This window comes from Passer montanus, unplaced genomic scaffold, assembly GCF_014805655.1.
Source record: "Passer montanus isolate IOZ18808 unplaced genomic scaffold, ASM1480565v1 scaffold7, whole genome shotgun sequence".
Classification (NCBI taxonomy): domain Eukaryota; kingdom Metazoa; phylum Chordata; class Aves; order Passeriformes; family Passeridae; genus Passer; species Passer montanus.
In genome coordinates, this window is record NW_024372147.1 from 6,062,644 (window position 1) to 6,082,831 (window position 20,188).

Consider the following 20,188-nt stretch of genomic DNA (forward strand, 5'->3'; position numbering starts at 1 on the left):
CGGCGGCGGGCGGAGCGGCCGTGGCCGAGCGCCGGCTGGGGCGGCGGGAGGGAAGGGCGGCAGGCCGGGTTCCCGAGGCGGCCGCCGGCTCTGAACAGGTCTGCGGCAGCCAGGACAGCCAGCGCCACCGCCGCGCCTCCTCGCAAGCCGGCCGGCAGCGTCCTCCCTCCTTCCCTGTCTGCCGCCTGCCTTCTGCTTTCTCATTCTCCCCGTGCCGCGGGGGCTGGCGCGCTCGTCCCTGCCCCTCTGCAGGCGCAGAGGCCGTGCTGGCCGCCCTCAGCCGGGTGAGGTGCGCGGAGGCAGGTGCTGGCTGTGTGCTGGCAGCGCTGTTGGCAGCCTCCGGTCGCAAACGGAATATGGGTACACACTGATGGAATTAGAGCCGCTCAGCCTGGACAGAGCTTGAACGTGCTCGCGGTGTTGTAGCTTTTCATTCTAAGCGTGTATAAAATGCTGTAGGGTAGGGGGTTCAGTCAAACGTACAGGCAGCGTGGTGTATTTTGTCGGCCTGTACCGTTGTGTCGCCCTTCTTTCTGCCTGCGTCGTGACTTTGGACTAGCAGGCAGCTCATTGGTAATAGCTGCGGATCGGTGCTACACCACATGGAGAGAGATCGGCCTGTGTTTTGCTCTTCCTGCTTGAAGAGAGGCTGACATAGCTCCTTTGCAATGTCACTTTCTTTTCAACTCCGTCTGAAGTTTCCAGAACCTTGCACGAGTACGCAGAAAGCAATCATGAATGCTGTTCTACCATTAAACCAAAAGGTCAGCGCCAGTTAGGAAGAAAACGAAAATCATGCCATCTTCCTCTCCTGCTGGATAACATAAATACTTCTGCTACTGTGTTTGGCCGGGGGATACAGCTTTTCCGGAATTTGGAAATATGGAATCTGAAGTGGTTTTGGCTCTTTGTACATAAGGAGGATTCAGGGTTTGTGTTTGCTTCAGCTTAATACGTTCCTAACTTCCAGTTGTTAGTGCAGCATTTGAGTAGTGGATACTTAGGAAACTCTGAGCCTAAGCCGTCTGACGCTGCTCAGTAATTCTGTCATGGAGCAACAGAAAAGTTAGAATAGTTCTCTTTTCCTAATTCATTCTTCTGTGAATGAGGGGGTGTGGGGCTTTATTCCATTCGCTTACATAATGAAGACAACGATAATTCTAGATTGTTTCAATTATACAAAGACTAAAGCTGCATAATTCCTTCCATATTAACCCTGTGACATAGAATATGAACATTTTCCATGAGGATGGAAAGGACTTAAAGGAGCTGTTTAATTTATATGATAAATACGTAGTTTGTAATTAATTACATTTTAGCTTTAATTCCATTTTGTTTCTGCTTACTTTAAACAGCAATTACAATATTCTTCAGATGTGAAGAGCAGGACTGCTTGGCTCATGAATTTGAGAAATGCAGGAACTCTGAGTGATGCAAGGTGAAAAAAAATTTTGAGATATTCATATGAAAATATTGGTTATGTATTTTGGAATAATGCATACTAATACTACCAAACTAATGTAATGTTGATGTGATGTAAAGCACAAGTGCAGTTTCAGCTAAAAGCATTTTGTGTGTATTTGCGAAGTCGCTTAGCAGATAACTTGTGTACCTAGATGCGGGTGTCTAGCACCATTTCACACGTTCCAGAGGATGTGAGATTTCTGCTCGTTCTGAGAAAAGGTGACATAGCAACTGTTGGAGACTTCTCCCCTTCTGATGCAGCAGCCGGAGACACAGTAAAGGATTATGGCAGGTGTCTGAAATGGCTCTTGCCTTTAAGTGCCTGAAGTGGACCCTGAGCCTGTACATGAATCCTGCCCGATCCAAAGGCTTTCTGTTCTCCGTGCCCCAAGGCATTTTGTGGTGTCCCTCGTATAAGTGACATAGAGCATATTTCAGTAACTGGATAAGAAACTTTTTTAAAAGTTTCTATTACCAACTGATACATATTCAGCCCATAGTAACTGTTTCATTGCCATAAGCATTAGCAAAAACTGAGATTATTTTCCTGAAGTGTTTGTTGGTAGGGACACCCCTCTACACACTCAGTTGAAAGCTGACACTGATAGAGATGGAACAGCTTACATGATTTAATTACATTTGGTTAATTAAACTGTTCTACACTTGGTTCCACTAAGGAGTAAAAGAGAGTTGGTCTCACAGGTGCTTTAAGCCTTACGTGATGGCCACAATGGTGCTTTGAGACTCTGGAGTAGTCTGTAATTCATAAGTGTTAGTTCATAAGCACAGTTTAAATAACATCTAATCACCAGGTTGCATGGATAATTCCAGTTGAAGAGGCAAATGCTGTGCATAAACATGACATGCGATACTGACATTTCTAAGCTGTGTATAGCTACAGCAAGTTTTGTAGAGTCAAATGACATATATTTCTAAATGGGAGATGCTTTTGTCTCTATTTGTAGAGTTCAAAACTAAGCAAAATTTACACAAAGTCCTATTATGAAAATGCATTACTTTGAAATCTGATGCTGTTTACTAAATGCAGTTAGTATATCTAAGGAAGTAAGTACCTTTTCCTCAGTTAAGAATCTCTAATTGCAACTAATTTTGAAATTTCACTTCCATTGATAAGGTGGCTTGTCAGTTACATCACCTTAAGAAAAATGACTTCTTGTTTTATAAGATCATTTTATGGTTACAGTTTCATCCAAAGTCGTGGTCTTGGTATGTTTTTATTATTGGGAAAATGCTGTCTTCCATGCTTTTCCTCCTAATTATAGACTTCTATGTAATTTGTAGCTCTTTAGATGAGACAACCTATGAGAAGCTGGCTGAAGAAACACTGGACTCCTTGGCAGATTTCTTTGAGGACTTGGCAGATAAACCTTTTACCCCAGAAGATTATGATGTCTCTCTAGGGGTATGTTTTAAACATTATATGACCACAGTAATTATTGTAGGGGATATTTTCCTATAATTTGAAGGAGAATTTTAAATTAGTCACCTTAGTGCTGACACTGAAAATACAATGAATTTTTACACCTTTATTGCATACTGACTGGGGCAACAATTCTGGTGAGAAGTAACACATAGCATTGTGTGATTTAGGGATTCAGAATTTTTAAAATTTTCAAAATGTTTAGAGAAAAACATAATATAGAATAATAAATGAGCACAAGAGGAGATGGAAACTGTTTTCTAATTTCACATTGATTTATAAATTTTCCTAAACAGGCACAGATATCTGGCATAGCAATCAGTTCCCTTCTGGTGTACTACATGGCATAGTACATCACATGTAACTGTTAGAGCAGCTTCTTTGGTTGCCCTGAATACAGACAAGCAGCATTTGTATTGAGCAGGTAGTGTATATTTGTCCTGGCTTTAATGATGACAGCCATTGGTGGAGAGAAGCAACAGGAGGGTGCAGTGTTTGGATAGGTTGTTGCAGACGTGAGACCAGAGTGTACATGGGGAGGAGGCTACTGTCACAGGAGACATTGCATGGCTGGAGCCTTCAGTAGTCAGTCACTCAAATACAGGAGTGACAGACTCGGAATAAAAATGTCTGTGTTATTTGCATAGTGAATTTATTAGTTTTTATAGAAATTCGGTTTCTGAAGTAATCTGTGTGTTACAGCTCTAAACATGACGTGGAGAAGAGTGCTGTTTCTCCCTACTCTACTGTCTGCTACAGTTTTTTAATACTGCAGTTTTTTGAGGTCACATAACTATTGCTCCTTCTTCATGTCCTACCACAACAAGTTTGCTTTCTACATGTGTTACAGCTCTAAACATGACTTGGAGAAGAGTGCTGTTTCTCCCTACTCTGCTGTCTGCTACACAGTTTTTTGAGGTCACATAACTATTGCTCCTTCTTCATGTCCTACCACAACAAGTTTGCTTTCTACTGGCACTGTCAGTTAAGGTTTTGTGCTCCACGATGTTGAATCGGATGTTTGGGTTTCACTGTGCTAAATACAAAACCAAAACAAAAGTCTGTAGTTTTTGGCGTCCTTGTGTGTAGCTTTGTCATCATAATTTTCATTCAGTACTTCTGATAGCTAGGATATAAAATGACATATTGCCAGTAGCTTTCTGTTTAGCAAATACTACTTGTTGCTTTAATTAAATACGTAGATAATGTTACAGCTAATTGCTTTTCTGGTAAAAGCATTGTTTAAACATTACTCTTCAGTATGTTTTAGGATATCAGCACCTATTATCCTGATGTAACTGTCCTAGTACAAAAATCAGCAATGGTTGAAATTTACCTTTTTAGTATTCCTAAACACTTCATTATGTTAAGCTGATGAGTCATAATTACTTTCTCCATCTCCTGTATGGTGGATTATGTTTGACATTGACTTGTGAAGCTCCAGAGTTAGTACTTTTACATATTAATTTTTACCAATGGTCCTTTACTATATAGACAGGATGATGACAATTAATAATATGCTGTAATGTCTGTTGAAAGCAGAAGGTTAAACAGCCCAGGTTTTAATTCTGAACAAACTGTGTCAGTGCTGCAGGAAACCACAAGGTGGCGAATGTGATAAAGATCTGCTGTGCCTGTTGTAAATGTGATTGCTTTGAGCAATTTATATTTTTGTCTTCAGGAAAAAAAATCTCTTTAGAAGAATATTTTTGGTACCAGGAAGTAGCAAACATTCATCCAGTAGTACAAAACACGTACAGCAGTATTTCTTAAAATATGGTAAAAGTATCTTGCAATTTAAATTCTTAAAAAAAATTCAAGTCATATATTCTAGTATTTCCGAAGTACTGTAAAATGTATGACACATAGTATAAATAATAGTACAATTTTTTGTTAACACTTTGAAAACCTGTGTACTTATAGTGTGTCTGTAGAAACATGTAGCATGACATCATGCTGAATATTTAATATTTTATATTGGCATTACAAACCACATAGAAGAATGCTATATACAGAACCTGTATATCATTATGCAGGCTTAATCCTCCATCCCGTTCTTACTCTGCTGTAACTCTACAATTCCAAGACCATGAGATATGGAAAGCTTGAAATTCTGACAACCAGAAAAGTAGCTTGTTCTTGCACTTCTGTGCACTGTACTAATGCCCAATATAAATAGCTGGCAGGACAGACCTGATGGGACTTTTAACCAGAAGACCCTTTTATTTTGTTGTTTTGATCACAGATATAAATACCTTAAGCACAGAAACAGCATGAAACCAAGGTAAAAAATGAGATCCTGAGAGTGTTATTTTATGCCTAGTGATACTTGAGATATGTTCCCCTGAGTTACTTGGTACGGGAGGGAAGCTTTGGGTTGCTGCTTGTGCTACAGAGTATGTTGGCAGGCAGTAGGTACTCATACCTGAAAGTATTTTTCCCCATAGTGAGTGTTTGTACATAGCAAATAGCCTGGGCAATGGTAGGTAGCTCTAGTAGTATCTTCTAACTAAAGCATGAAAGGTATGATACCCTTAAAGAAGCTTTGTTGTGCTATAGGGTTTAAAGTATTGGAGATGCTGCAAACTAAATAAATTATTATCTGAATCATCACATTGCATTCTGTAGAAATATTTCCCTTTTTAATTAGTATCATTCAGATCAACTCCAGTCCAAATATTGTTGTTTTTTTTCACTCTTAAAGAACAGAAAATATTTTTCTCTGTTACAAGAAACATGAATCATGTTGTCAGTAAGAAACGTGAGCAAGAAAGAGAAAATAAATGTTCACCAGGATAATGGTCTAAAGGTGGCATAACCAAAGCAAAACCAGACTCATGAAAAACCAGAATCATGGGATTTAGAACTGGAACATTTTTTCAGGTATGAATCAGATTATCAAGAAAAAAAATGGTTTTGTTCCCTGTTACCATTACTGAAGAAAGTAAGGTAAAATTACATGGCTCAGAAATTTGGTAATGACACATAAAGTTTCTTGACTTTGAACCACACCAGTTCTACACTGTTCATTAATATAGAAAAGTTGTTATTGGATGATGTTTTAATCATTGCAAAATAAATTGCAATGGTCTGGTCTTTTCAGGATGCCGGGTCCAAGCTCAAGAGTATTATTTGAGTAGCAACATTGTGAATGGTACAAACACACTAAAATCAGACTCTGACCAGAAGGTTTAAAGTCTAGATGTAATGAGCATTCTCCTAGCTATTATTGTCTGGGAGAAGGTTGAGAATCTGATCTTACAGGTATGTAAGTTTCTGCCAATGAAGATGAAGTAACTGTTGTCAAAGTAACAGGATGCAAATTTTGTATTTCTCACTTTCTTTGTCTTTTAAGAGTGGAGTACTAACAGTTAAATTGGGTGGAGACATGGGAACATACGTAATCAATAAGCAAACACCAAACCGGCAGATTTGGCTGTCCTCACCCACTAGGTAAGTTAGTTACGTAATATCTTCTTATTTATAGCATGGCACCATCATGTAATATCTTTTTCATAAGTAACCCTTCTGCTCTGCGTAGTCTCAAAACATGATATAATCTAAACGTTCAGTAATGGTTTGGTATAGGGTTTCGGGGCACACTGCAGTATTACTGGCACACCTAAATTAATACAGGAAATGTGTAAAAAAGAATTTTCATACACTGTTTCAGCCCAAAACCACTGCCTACAGGAATATAGCTTACTCATAGGAAATAGAACCAGCAATGATTAACAAGAAACAAACAAAGCTTCTGTTGGAAAAAGAGCGATGATGTCATCATCTAAACCTCTCTTTGTGTTTTAAACAGGGTGTCTCCTTCCCTTTTAAGCTTGCGGGATTTCCTGCTTTATATGTTTATGTATGCCCACACTGGTTGTTTTTGTCAAGCCTTTGCACTTCACAGGAACCTGAGCTAGCTGCTTTCTCTGCTTTTCCTATTGATGTATTTTGATCCATTTCAGGTTTTATGGTTGGTTTCAGCAAGGAGGGCAGCCAGATAAGTGGGAAAATGCTGTAGCTGTCCCCCCTCAAAATCTGTATTCTTTGCCACTATCCCTGGAAAAGAACCCAGGGAGCTGATAAGTGTTAATGGTGAAGGAACTAGCTTATAAGATTTTTGCGTCACTGACACACAGGCTTCATCTCTTTATAAAAACCAAAATTCGGATAATTCCTGTCTTGTTTAGCTCCAGATGAGCTAAGACATACGTGTTCCAGAATATAGAGTTGGAGGAAAAAAATTAAATTTTTCCATTTTATACTCCCTTAACTGGTATTAGATAAACAGTGGTATTTCCTGGAATATGATGCTATGTGCTCTCTTATTTCCTAACTTCTGAAAGGCAACTCCAGCAAATACTGTATGATCTGAACTGTCATCTTCTTAACAGCAATATGCTGGGAGTTGAAAGAAGCAAATGTTGTTGCCAGTAATTGCTTGCATTGAATGTTTTGGAGCATTTTTACACTAATCGTTGACCTATAGTCTTATATCCCAAGGGAGACAAATTTGTCAAGATGTGACATATTTTTCTTGGATTTTTTTTTTGCCATCTGTTTGCTATTGAGTATGTGTACACCTGAGTGAAAACTTTACTTAGTTGACACTTATAAAAAAGGGGCATGAAGGGATGTGTGCAACCTGTCAGCAGTGTGATTGCAGTAATTTAATGTAGCTCCTGACTGAAAAGACTTTTCAACCTTACAGAATGTTAGCCATATCTTAATGTGATATTTTAATTTTTTTCTCTTATGGTTGAAACATATATGCAGACTTTCCATGAGAAATATACTTAATCTATAATTAACTTGGTAGGCATTTTATAGAATTCACCGTATCTTTGCTTAAACTGTTAATTTGGAAGTCAGATTTGTAGTCTTTTGGAGATTCATAGAACTATGAAGGTGCTTAATGTGCTAACCTTATCACTGATATTCACTGCATAACATTTAAAACCAGTTCAGATAATATACATATTTCTTTGTCATTGATTAAATGGTCTGTCTTAACCTGATTTTTATGAATGACAGGATCCCATTCCATCATTCTCTAGGTGCAGGAGAGTATAAACATAATCTTGTGCTGCAGAGGTGAAGTGAGAAATACTTAGTAAAATAACTGGAGCACATAACCCTGATTTAAACAGCTACTACTTCTGATACAGACAGTGAGATTTCAGTGAAAGTGACTTGGATTTGTGCTTGCCTTTGTAACTTCTCATACATTGAGCAGTGGTTGGAAAGTTCTTCCTTTGACTATTGTGAGTAACTCAGGATAGTCAAGTTTCAGATCAGTGCTTATGCTTGTAGAGAGAGAACCTGCAGATTTTTCTTATGTATGTATAGGATAATCTGTTTTCTAGCAGATTTTGTGTGTTGACTGAGTTCCAGGGTATATGTCCTAAAAAAATCAAGGGTTTCTCCATTTATCCCAGATGAGAATTTAATTCCTTTCTGTTTTCTTTGCTTATCTAATGTTAACAGCAGTGAGTACCTTTCAGTCATTCTCCCACTTGACATGTGGAAAACTGGGTGGATAGCAAGGTCTGGAGTAGAACCCATGTGTTCAAGTTTCTTTCTTGATACTTAATGTAGGCCTGGAAAAACCAAGCCAGTTACAATCTAATAGCACAAAAAGAGAAAAATGGCATTTTAGTTATAAATATCCCACATGCCAATATATTTGCTTTCAAGGGCTAAATTATTTTTTTGCATCTAAAATAAAATTATCTGTGCTTTGCTGTGCTTAGAGTATTTGCAAGAACTAATCAGTGGAATTAATTCAGCATTATACAAATATCTGATGTGATGTTTGTGTGCAAGAAAATTATATCTGTGAGGGAAAACTGGAATAAAGGAAGGAATTGTGGGGAAATCAGTGCCAAAAGCAGGAAGGGAAAGTGCCTGTCTCCCCTAGGAGTGACCGATGTATCTTGTCACCTTTCAGATATATCTGTTTGATGGCTCGGTAGTTCCTGACGTATCAGGCCTTTTCTGCTCCACTTCCTCAGACTGCCCACCAGCCGTCCCCCATGCTGTCTGTTCCTTTTCCTGGGCACTCTGTCATGCATACAGGCTTCCAGCCGGTCTCCTGAAATAATGTGTACTTACACAGTGTGTGATGTTCTGTTGTTTTTTTTTCTTTCTAGCGGGCCCAAGCGCTATGACTGGACTGGACGGAATTGGGTGTATTCTCATGACAGAGTATCTCTTCATGAACTACTATCGAAAGAGTTTTCAACAGCTTTAAAAACTAAATTGGATTTGTCCTGCTTAATATATTCTGGAAAAGAAGATAGTTGATTGTATTCTACCTCATGGAAGTTTAAAGACTTTAACTTCAAGCCAAGCTCTTTCTTAGGCTGAAGTACCTGAGCTTAATTCTGTTGTTTTTCTTGGCATCAATATATTGTGCAACAAACATGAAAATAATATATTTTTTCTCCAGTGCTCAGTCTTTGGATTTCTGTGTGCTCTTTGAATCTGTGCAGTACACATGGTTGAGGTCACCCACATCTGTCACTTCATTTCTTGCTTTCTTCCTGCAGAAGTCATGAATTTTTGGTTTCTATAGACTTGTTTGCATGTAAGGACTGACCACCTGGTGACTTCTGACCAGCACACAAACACTGAGCTGTTCTTGGTGAACAAGACATGCCTGTCAGTTACATTGACATAAATTATGGTACTGTGAATGTATTGCCTCAAAATTTATGGCTATCGTAATACATCATAGTCACATTTAATATGTCATAGTGCATGTAATGACAGAGTTTTTTTCTTAGTATTGCAGAACTTGCTATTCTCCAAATTCTAAAGTGTAGTGTGTTTCACCTCAGAATTTTTTTTAGCTAAACTTTAAATTACTTAGACATTTTTGTGGCTCTGAGCATGATACAGAACTGGAAAAGCTAGTACGTGTAGTTTAAGCTGTACAGCAATATCTTGCAAACATTTGATTCTGTTACTGTGCATTTCTCTTTCTCTACCTTTTTATTCTTCAAATATTAAAAACACTTTTTTTGAGCTGAGCAAAATTAAGTTCATGAACATTTGCACTGATTTTATTCTACTGCATTTCTTCAGTGGTTGTATATTGTCTTATCACCATGATACAGCAAGTCTCCCCCCGTGCGCTGATGGAGAAATTTCTTAGAATCAAGTTTTATTCTTAGCCTGATGAAGCTGTTTTCATTAGGCTATTAAATATGTGAAGGAAATAAACTATATACTCCAGATCTTACAACAGAAACATTTAAAAGAAATCACGAACAGCAATACTTCAGCAGTTGCACTGTTGTAATATTACAGCTTGCAGGTTTTAGCTGCCTTCCTATGGAAGGACCAAATTGTTGACTAATGCATGAGGGAAAAATTATACCATAGTCTTGCGGATTGTATGAAAAGATGTTCAGTGCACAATATTTTTCTTTTTGGTTTCTCTGATGCTGTGGTTAGTTTGACATGATTCTCTAGCTAGCTTGACAGATAAGGATTGATTTTGTCATTGAAAAACAATAACTGTAAAGTGTTCTTGCCCAGTATTTGCATTTAAATTGTAAGCATTGTTACCTGCTATTTCTCACTACTAAACAGAGAAATGTTTCAATGGAAGTAACTCTTGGTTAATGGTCCGTGCTGTGTGTATGTTTTACAATCGATATAAATTTCAGCTCTCTTGAATGAGGTAAATACAATGACTCCCAGACCTCATGAATATAACAGTAAAGCATGTCTTTTCAAAAAAGTACAGGAAGGTAAAAATAGAATATGTTTTTTCTGTTCTGAATTTAGAACAGTGAAGATAACTTATAGCATATGGAAATATGTATTTTTACATAGTTACTTTTATAATATTTATCTCAGTCTCCTACAATTTCAGGTAGTAATTTTAAAAAGTTTGTGTAGAAGTTCATGACTTGATATTTGAATCAAGGATACCTGGTTATTCCTTTGCCTGACCACATGAAATTATTTTTTCCAATTGACTTTTCCAAAAATTATTTTCTTAAGTATTTGCATGCAGTATAACCACTGACATGCATCAGATTCATATTTGGAAGTTTCATTTTTTATTCCCTTACGTCTGAAAGAAATGTTTATACCAAAATAAAATTGCATGTGAAATTCTTAATTCATTATGTAAAGGTGTAATTCAAGAGTTTTATGATAAAGGTGAAGGCCAGAGATATGTGCATACTTATGAATTCTTTCTGTTTCTTAAAACGCATATTGGAAAGATTCTGTCCAAGTGTGGCCAGTTGACATGAATTTTGTGAGAGCAGTTCAGCTTTCACAGTTTACATGCCTTGCCCTTCATCTGTAATGCTACTGCTATTTATGCAAACTATTTCCTGGGTTTAGGTATCTGAGTAACAAATGGATTTCATCTTAGCCGAAGATAAATAGCGTCAGCAAGTTAGAATGAGTTTTATCTCGATGTGCAAAATGAATCATAGGACATGACTCATTTTTTGCTTTTATACTTGCATCAAATTCTAAATAGGGGGCAAGGACTCCCATGAGCCATCACACTTGTACAGTGGAGACACAAAACGATCTCTGATCTTAATGTCAGACTGCTTATTGCCCAAGACAAGTAACACTTCTGTACTGTTTTTTACTTCTGTAACTTATGGAATTTTGTGGTATAGTTTCCAACCTGACATCATGTCAATAATTTCTTGCTTCACCTCTCCCAAAAGAAATAGCTGAAGGACAATCATTAAATACAGACTATGCACAGATAGTATTAATAAGAACCACTGTGTCATGGGCATTACTTTTTCCCACAATGCAGTTGCTCCATTGTTGGTGAAAGAGAACATGCAGAATATTTTGGAAGGATGAGTTGTCATTTCATAGCTTTACTGGCTGCCCAAGCTAAGCACATAAATTGGGGTGTGTCGGGCTTTTTTTAGGTATACCAGAATTTTCACCAACTGCTAATCTCACCTAGAAGGTCCTGTCTGGTGTTTGTTCATTTTCTTTTCCACTTGTGGGTAATTTGTGAGAAGACATTACCTCTTTGCAGGATTGATGCATGTGATAAAATCATTACATCTTATTACCTTAAAATTCCCAGTGTATTTTGGCAACTTCAATAAATGGGATAAAGGCCTGTCCTGAAGAGGAGGTACTAGAATAAAAGAAAGGGGGTTTACAGGAAGGTTTGTGTTTATTTTTAGCTTCTGGTTAGTGGTTGAACTCTGTGATTGTGCTAACCAGCTCTGTAATAGGTGGAAGTCCTGGAAAGGAAGGCAGAAGCTTGCCAGAAAACCTGGAAGAACATTCAAAATAGTAAAGGAAGCATGGGAGGTGCAGAAGCAAAGTCTTATCAGGGAGAGATTAGCTTTGCCCAACCGCTGATGTCGTTGGCAGGGCAAGGAGAGATGTGGGGCAAACTGCTTCATGTGGCTCTTTAGGGCATGGTGTTTTAAATATATTCCACACCACTGTTTGTAACCAATCAAACATGTCCATTTTACTGTAGAGATTTTTTTTTAATTCCTTTATAAAAAGATTTTAAAAATTGTGTGGAGTTACATCCATCTCTCTTCCAAACTATCTTTTATGTAAATTGTACTGCTGGCAGTTGTAGAACAAAGACAGTATTCATGCCTTCTACCGAGGGAAGTGACCAGTGGAGATTGCTTTGCTGCTGATAGGATAAACAGAGCCATGAACAATTAAAGTATTCTCAACAGTTTCTAAACTGCAAACTTTTTTATTTTTCCAGTTTTGGTTATGGAAAGACAGAAAAGTTTAGATTAGAAAACAATAGATGTTTAAAATGAGGCGTATAATGTTGGTCCAATTGACCAACCGAATTGATTTAAAAATTGTTTGTGTCGTGGTAATTACGTAAAGTGATCAGTAACACAGTGAATAATGTTGCAAGCATTGTTACTTTCCAGATGTAGGCTCTTCTGCTAGCCATCAATGTTCTCTACTGCTGTACTAAAAGAAATCAGTCATATATTTAATGTGTCCATAGTGTTACTCAACAGCATTTTAGGAGCATTAACCAGACATCCTAAGGCCACTGTTACAAAAGATTTTGAGAACTAACAGATGAAGTTTTAAAACATTCATTAAGGAAAAAGAGGGAGAGCCTAGGGAGGGCCCAGTGTAGACCAAGTAGTCTGACACATACCTGGAAGTAAAACTAAATTTCCATTTCTTGTGCCTTGATTCTGCCTGAAAGCAATATTGCATTATGTGCTGATCATAGAATTAGTCTGTAGGAGACTGAAAACACCAAGTTTATAAATTAGCCCTAAATTAGTCCTTTTTTTTTCTCTCTGGTTTGTGCTCTTGGGGCTTTTAGACTGAAATTGGTACTTGAGGGCTAGTGTATGCACATGCATGTTAATAATTAACAATAGCTAGAAGCAGGCCTTTTCATACAATATCTGAATGCAGTTTCATATTTGCTCTAATAAAACAGGTTCTTTCAGGGCCTCCTTCCAAAGTCCAGCCTCTTCATGAAGAATACTGTTTGCCTTCCTTATCTTACTTTCTGTATGCATGAACTCTACCTGTTGAGGAAGAAATTTATCTGAATTAGAAATGCAGTGGGAATCTAGTATATTTCTCACCTGAAAATAGCAACAAACCATAAACTTCAAGTAGACTTTGTTCCGCAGGCCTGATATGGGTGGGAGTGTGCTGTTTAATTTTAGAGGGGCTTGCAAGGGGTTTAACTGTCCACCAGATAAGACAGCAGATAAGGAATTCCTGGTGGCATTTAGTGCTTTACGATGCAAAAGAAATATGACTCCAAAGAATCCTGCCAGGGCTGTTTAACCTTGCCTTTCTCATCTCAGCTGCAGGACAGCAGTGATGCCGAAAGCTGATACCTGTGGAATGCCAGCCTGGAGTGTTATTTCTCTCATGGTATGTTACAGTTTCGGGAACAGTGTTGGTGGACTTGCAGAGTGACACGGGATGTTCCAGCCTGGAAATGGAGCTACTCTGCCTTTTGCTAATCCTGGGTATTTCAGCTGAGAGTGATAATGTGAACAGAGCTCTCCCGAGCTGTCAATAAAGCGGCCGCAGCAATTCTGCGATAAAGGGCAGGGAAAAGCAGATTGAGAGGCATACGTGGAACACTGCGCTGTGGTATTATAGGCTGTCTCAGAGGTCTTCCCGTTAGAAAGGTTCAGATGGGCAATGATCCCAAGTTCCAAACAACACATTGATGTAAACGGAAAACACACCCAAGCGCTGGGCTGGGTGACGGTGCGCCCTGCCAGCGGCGACAGGGCTCCGCCGTGCCCGGCCGTAGGTCGGCTCTGCTGCCCGGGCGCGGCGCGGGGTGCCGGGGCAGAGCCGGGGGGCAGAGCCGGGGGGCAGAGCCGGGGGGCAGAGCCGGGGTCCCTGCCGGGACGGGCAGAGGAAAGCCGGGGGGCGGGGCGGCCTCGCCGCGGTGACTCAGCGGCGCAGAGCACCGGGCTGCGACCGGTATTTCCTGTTCGCCTGCCGCCGCCGCCGCGGTGTCAGTGTGCGCGGCGTGGGCCGGGGTAGCCGGGCGAAGGCACCCTGCGCTGGGGGGGCGGCAGCCGCAGGTGGGGGCACGTCAAAGAGGGGGCGCGCCGCCCGCCCCGTCCGGCCGCCCCCGCCCCTGCCCTCCCCACCCCCTCTGCTCCCCACCTGGGGGCGAGGCCGGCACCTGCGGCGGGAGCCCGCCCCGGCGTGGCCGCGCCGCCCCCGCCCGCGCCCCGCAGGAAATCGCCCGACTAGGCGGGAGCGGCCACAGCGGACCCGGACCCGGACCCAGCCTCAGCCTCGGCCCCAGTCCCAGCCTCGGCCCCCAGCACTCGGATTCGACGTCCCAGTCGCTGCCCGCTCCGGGGCGGCGGGGCAGGGCAAGGCGCAGTCCCAGCGCCGGAGCGTCTCTGGGACCTCTGCTCCCGCTGCCGGACGCCCGCCGCGAGCAGGCGAGTATTCCCGCGGGATATCCCCGCTCCGAACCCGCGCTCACCGCCGCCTCCCCTCCCCGGCAAGGTGCGGTGCCCCCCGGCACCCCGTGTCCCCCGCGGCCGGCGCCTCCGCTCCCCGCCCCGGGGCCGCGCTGCGGCCACGAGCTGCCCGGCTTCTTCTCGGTCCTTTGTGTGCCTTGGGCTTTATCGCCCTCTCGCCGGCGCTCCTCAGGCGCGCTTTGCCGCTTGTCCGCAGGGGTCGGGGCCGCCGCGGGCCCCAGGCCGGTGCCCCCAGGCCGGTGCCGCGCACCTGGGCGGCGCGGACAGCCCGGCTCGGCCGCGGATCGGCTTTTCCCTAACGGGATTAAACGGCTCTCGGTGACTTTTTCCGTGATAAGTACTTTCCGGGAGAGCGCGATACTACGTGGAAAGTGGGAGAGATGTCACCGGCGAGTCGGGGTGTTTGTTTACCCGGGTTATTCCCGGGGGGGCGGGTCCCCCGGCTAGCCCACGCCCCCGCCGTCGGGGGCTCGGGCTGCCTTTGTTGCACAGAGAATTCCTGAAATCTTTATGTTGGCACATCCCGGGTGGATTCCAGCCGTGCCTTAGGCTTTGGCTAACTGGGTCAGGGGAAGTTTCAAGTTAACAGGGAACCGTGAAACAAAGGACAGGCAGTTCCAGAAGACAAATGTTTTAACTGCCTGTTAAAGTGCCTTGGCATCGGCCGTGTTTGTGGTGCTGGAGCCCAGGTACATTAGATTTTCACCCTGGAGTGGCAAGGTTGATCTACCAGTGGCATGCGGTTGCTTTAGTCGACAGCTCTGCCCTTACTTACCCCGTACATGAAACCTGTTTGCATTTTTTTTCCAGCATGAGAAAGTACATGCTGTTTGAACATACTTATATAACAGTCATATAACAAATCAGAAAACTTTCATGTTTCACTGTTGCACTCTTGCAGTTATTCACTTGAAACAGAGAGAATCTCTGAATTAACTGCTCCCTAGCTTCAGTTCATAAAATTGCGTCGGTTTCTACAGCTAACATGATTCTCGAGGGCTCTTGGCCCCGCAGCTGTGCTCCAGCAGAGGCTGCAAATGACTGCTTTGTTTTAACCTTCGGAGGTAATTATCAAGGTCGCATCATTTGCAACACAATAGATTACCTTTTCTTTTGTTTTGCAAAATTTTAAAGGTTGAGAACTGTGATTCACTTACGGTTTGGAAAATAAAAGAGAAACTAGTATGTGCAAAACTGCGTCTTTCATTTGTGGAGCATTTGTCGTCTAAGGCTTTAACTATCAGCTCTTTCAAATAGTGATACTTGTCAGAATCCAAGAAGTCCTTACAGAGCCTTTCAGGTACTGAAAGGCATAGGAGGTTTGTTTGCTTGTGTGAATTAATACTAATTGAGAGATCATCAGGCTGCTTTTAGAAACTTAGAAAAATGTTTTTCATTTAATAAGCATGTGTGCACCACTTAGACATGATCAGTAAGATCTATACTTAGTAAAGCATTATGAGAATTATGAGGGTTGTCTTAAGCCTTCTGCCGAAGTTTTCTGCATATATTTGATTTTTAGGTGAGTTTACTGTTATAATTGCTTCTGGACTGTTACATGCAAACATCTTAGGCGCTAAACATTGGTTTCAAGTAGCGGCAGTGACTTCTCTGCCCTTTATAAAAAGATGACACTGTGAGCTGGAGAACATGTATCTAATTGTGTTTTGCTATTGCCCTGTATCACTGGCAGTAACTGCTGAGGTGCTTAGTGCCACTGCACTGGATTTCTGTGAGACTAAAGGCAAGTGTTGGGAATTACACAGCAGAATTAGAGTCATCCCAACACTTTGCATGAACTATAATCTAAATAGATGTCTTCAGAATGAAGCATCAAGGTAATAGAATGTATGATACTTTTTTGATTGCTTAATCCCCCCCTTTTCCTGGTTCCGTGTCCTCTAAGGACAACCAGGAAATCTTTCTTAGTGATTAAAACAATGTTTAGGTAGCTCCATGGCTCACAAAATGGGATGTGCCGTACCTTTACAAAACTTATATGCTTAAAAGCATTAGAAAGCTCCTGGACCACAGTAATCCTCAACTGAGGAACGGCCTACTATTCCAGGACTACTTCAAAACTGCATTTAACTTAGAGCAAAAATCTGGAAGATAGCTCTTGTGTATGTGTTTTAATAGTTACCAATCTTGTCTTTCTCCACAACTTCCTTGTAGGGTACAGGAAATCTCGTGTTACAAGACTAGTCAATTTTAATTGTTGAAATAACAGTATTTACGTACTCATGGGTGGTGTAACTTTTGTCATACTGTGGCTGCATCAGTTTCATCCCATTGTAGTAGTCTTGGAATTGGTCACTCTAATGACGGGGGAACAGAGCACATGTTAGAACAGCTACGGGTCTGTGAGGTTAGAGATTTTCAAGTCTAGTTTATTTTCCAATAGGTATGAAATTTCTAATTGCGAGGAAAAATTATTTTTTTTTAATTTGACATTTGATCTTTGGCATCAGCTGTAGAAAGACTGTGGATCTTAATCCCAGATTGCAGTGGGTTTCTGTGAACTTTGGAAGACTTCTCAAAAATGAGAAAAGCTATTTATAAAACAAATATTTATGTCAGTAAGTATATAGGGCATAATTTTGTCTTCTAATAGATGAGTCTTACCATAGTGAAGAATGTTTGCAAATGCTGTGCTACCTACAAAGACTGCAGCAGTGACATGGGGAGGACTGGTTTTGCATGACCGTGCTGGCATACACGCACCAGTGCACGTCATCTTTCAGAGTCAAAGGTTCAGTCTCGGTCCCATGACCAAGTGCTCTAAATGCATTGAGAACTTACATGGTCAAAACAGAGCTGTTCAACCATGGGACGCTTTTCTCAATTATCTAACCCTATCCTCTTCCTCAGAAAGACCAGCACTATGTTGGATACCTATGACTGCTCCCTTGAACACTTTGCTTACTGCTTGTTCTCAGAGTCTTTAAAGCCTTTTGTTGCTCTTTAATTGTCTTTTACCAGTCCTTGGGTAATCCTGGTCCCACTTCAGAAAGTAATTTTTTTTCGGTGTTGGAAAATTATGATTTAGAACCTGCTGTAATTATGTGGGTATTTTTGTTTATGATTTGGGGGGGTTTTTATTTGTTTATTATTTGGTAGTTTGGGGTTTTTTGGTTTTTTTTTAGTTTAGGTTGGGATTTCTTTTGTTATTATTTTTGGGGGGTTAGTGCCTTTTTTGTTGTTTTGCTTTGTGTGTTTTTTGGATTTGGTTGTGGGAGGGTTTTTTGGGGTTGTTTTTTTTTAGCAGACAAAGCCATCGTTCAGCTCTAGACAGCTCAGGTTATTTTTTACTTAAATATTATATAATTTAAACAAGTACTAACTGCAGCATTGTCATTAAACAACTTGATGCAGCAGCAAAGAATACTCAGGTCATTTAATACCTTTAATACCTAATATTAATGTTTGGGTTGGGTTTTAGTTGGCTTGTTATTGGGTTTTTTGTTTTGTTTTTCTTTTTAAACCGATTGCTTATTGAAAGTGCATGTCGTTAAGGGATATTGTAGTTTTCTATTTGAAATGAGAATGCAGGCTGTGTCAACTCCTTTCTGTTCAGTGTGAGATGGCTCTTGCATTTCTTAATATATTTAGGATGTTTATGGTCCAAGCTTAGTAATAACAGAGTGAGCCGTGGGAGCTCTGGTTTGATATCTGGTACAGCATCTACCCTGGTGTGTATTCATCAGCTGGAGGCTTTGTTTTTAGGAAACATGAGCTACCCAAGTCTTCCTGAATTTAGGTCAGCATTGTCGTCGTGCATCTGAGTCCCAGAACCTCAGATAACCATGGCTGCTAATCTAGGAAAAAACCGAAACTCATTAGTGCTCTCTTTTCACATGACTAGTGTTTAAACGACAGACAAAAATACTGCCTGATACAATAGTAAGGTCAGTAAGAAATGTGCAAGGCAAGATATAAAGCCCTATTGTTCTGTTTTTTCCCCAATGCCTGCTCCCTTTTCATGCTTTTGTCTCTGCTTTTGTTTTGTACCAGCAATCCAGAACTGCTTTTGAGAAGTTTCTTTTTACTTCTTAAAGGTGTGCAATTATCTGGGGTGTGGTCTATATACATGTGAAGTGTCAGGTTTAAGATGTTTCCTTAGATTTTCCTATGTTTTCATTGAGTTAGACATGAGTTCATATGAATTGGGCCACTATGGCTTTTTCCTAAGGCTGGCTCAATGATACCTCTCCCTAAAGGATTGTGTTGTAAGTAACTATTGTACCAAACTCATTTTTTTTTACATCAGCTGATGAAGTGACTTATTGATAAACTGAGTGTGAGCTTAACAATGCAGCCTCATCATAACCAAGATTTCACGTTTTGGTTCAAGCTATATGTTATTTGCCTTGCCTCATTAATTTTTGGTTGGGGTTTTTAAGGTTTTAGAGAAAACCCATAAATCTCTTCTGCATGTCACTTAACAGCAAGGCTGTCTGTAGTCTGGCTTGCACTCTCTATTCTAACATCTGCTTCATCATCTAGCTCTGCTTAATAGCCAGCAGATTTGACTACTGGTATCTCTAGCCTCCTTAGCACAACTTTGTATAAGCTGATTCTGAGAATCTCCAGGAACATATGGACTGTTCAGGGAAGGAGCGATCTCTAAGGAGGGGCTAAAAGCAACTGCAATCCGTGAAGCTGTGAAAAAGAAGTTCCCAGTCCTCCTCCTCTCTTTTCATTCCCACCTCCCGCACTCCCAGTCTGATCCTTGATGCTCCTCTACCATACGATTTTTCTAACAGATCAGACTTTACATGTATAGTGGTTGTGGCACAAACAAAACACCTGTGTGTTCCGGAAGATAACAATCGACTGTCACAGTTGTTCTTATCACTTGAGCAAAAGCAAGTAAGAAGAGATGCTTGTTTCTTTGCTGTCTTAATAAGAGAATTCTTTGATCTGTAGCTGTTACACAGATTTTTGTTGAAAGATGAGAAAGAACTGGATTTTGGACTTTTCACAAAATGGAAAGTAATTGTGGCTGCATTAGGCAATGACTGTCTCTTTTTTAGTTGGGTCTGAAGTGACTGAGGATGTGATCCTGCCTCTGCCATCAGTTTACAAGAAGTATGCTCTACATCTAATTAAGAGTGTATGACTGTTTTCATCTGTTGAGGATTAGAGCAAAATAAAGCTTTTGCTTTGATCTTGTAAATGTTTCTTTAATGGAGAAAAAAGCTCTGTCATTCTTTCTCTCTTTTCAGAAATGCATTGTACTTTCCCAGGCATCACTTGTATGCTCTCACTTAGGAAAACTGCACTGTTCTTTCCA

General features: G+C 40.7%; 2 protein-coding genes across 2 annotated transcripts in view; both read left to right on the top strand.

Annotated features, from left to right (window-relative positions):
* The first annotated feature begins 719 nt into the window (after positions 1–719).
* On the top strand, positions 720–11,042 carry FXN (frataxin). Its single transcript, XM_039729602.1, has 5 exons — positions 720–764; positions 1,356–1,438; positions 2,767–2,887; positions 6,261–6,358; positions 9,058–11,042. Exons 1-5 carry the CDS (start codon positions 735–737, stop codon positions 9,209–9,211), a joined length of 486 nt encoding a protein of 161 aa, XP_039585536.1. The 5' UTR covers positions 720–734; the 3' UTR covers positions 9,212–11,042.
* A 3,614-nt stretch (positions 11,043–14,656) lies between these two features.
* TJP2 (tight junction protein 2) overlaps positions 14,657–20,188 on the top strand; it is a 63,106-nt gene continuing 57,574 nt past the window's right edge. Inside the window, exon 1 of the mRNA XM_039729600.1 lies at positions 14,657–14,850. The gene's annotated coding sequence lies outside the window, so the exon portion shown is untranslated. The remainder of the gene's footprint in view (positions 14,851–20,188) is intronic.

Bases quoted from the DNA above. Each gene is read 5' to 3' on its own strand.
- FXN (XM_039729602.1), top strand. From the start codon at position 735: ATGAATGCTGTTCTACCATTAAACCAAAAG. The intron at 765-1,355 runs GTCAGCGCCAGT...TACTTTAAACAG, and splicing joins TTCTACCATTAAACCAAAAG to CAATTACAATATTCTTCAGA. The intron at 6,359-9,057 runs GTAAGTTAGTTA...TTTTCTTTCTAG, and splicing joins TGGCTGTCCTCACCCACTAG to CGGGCCCAAGCGCTATGACT.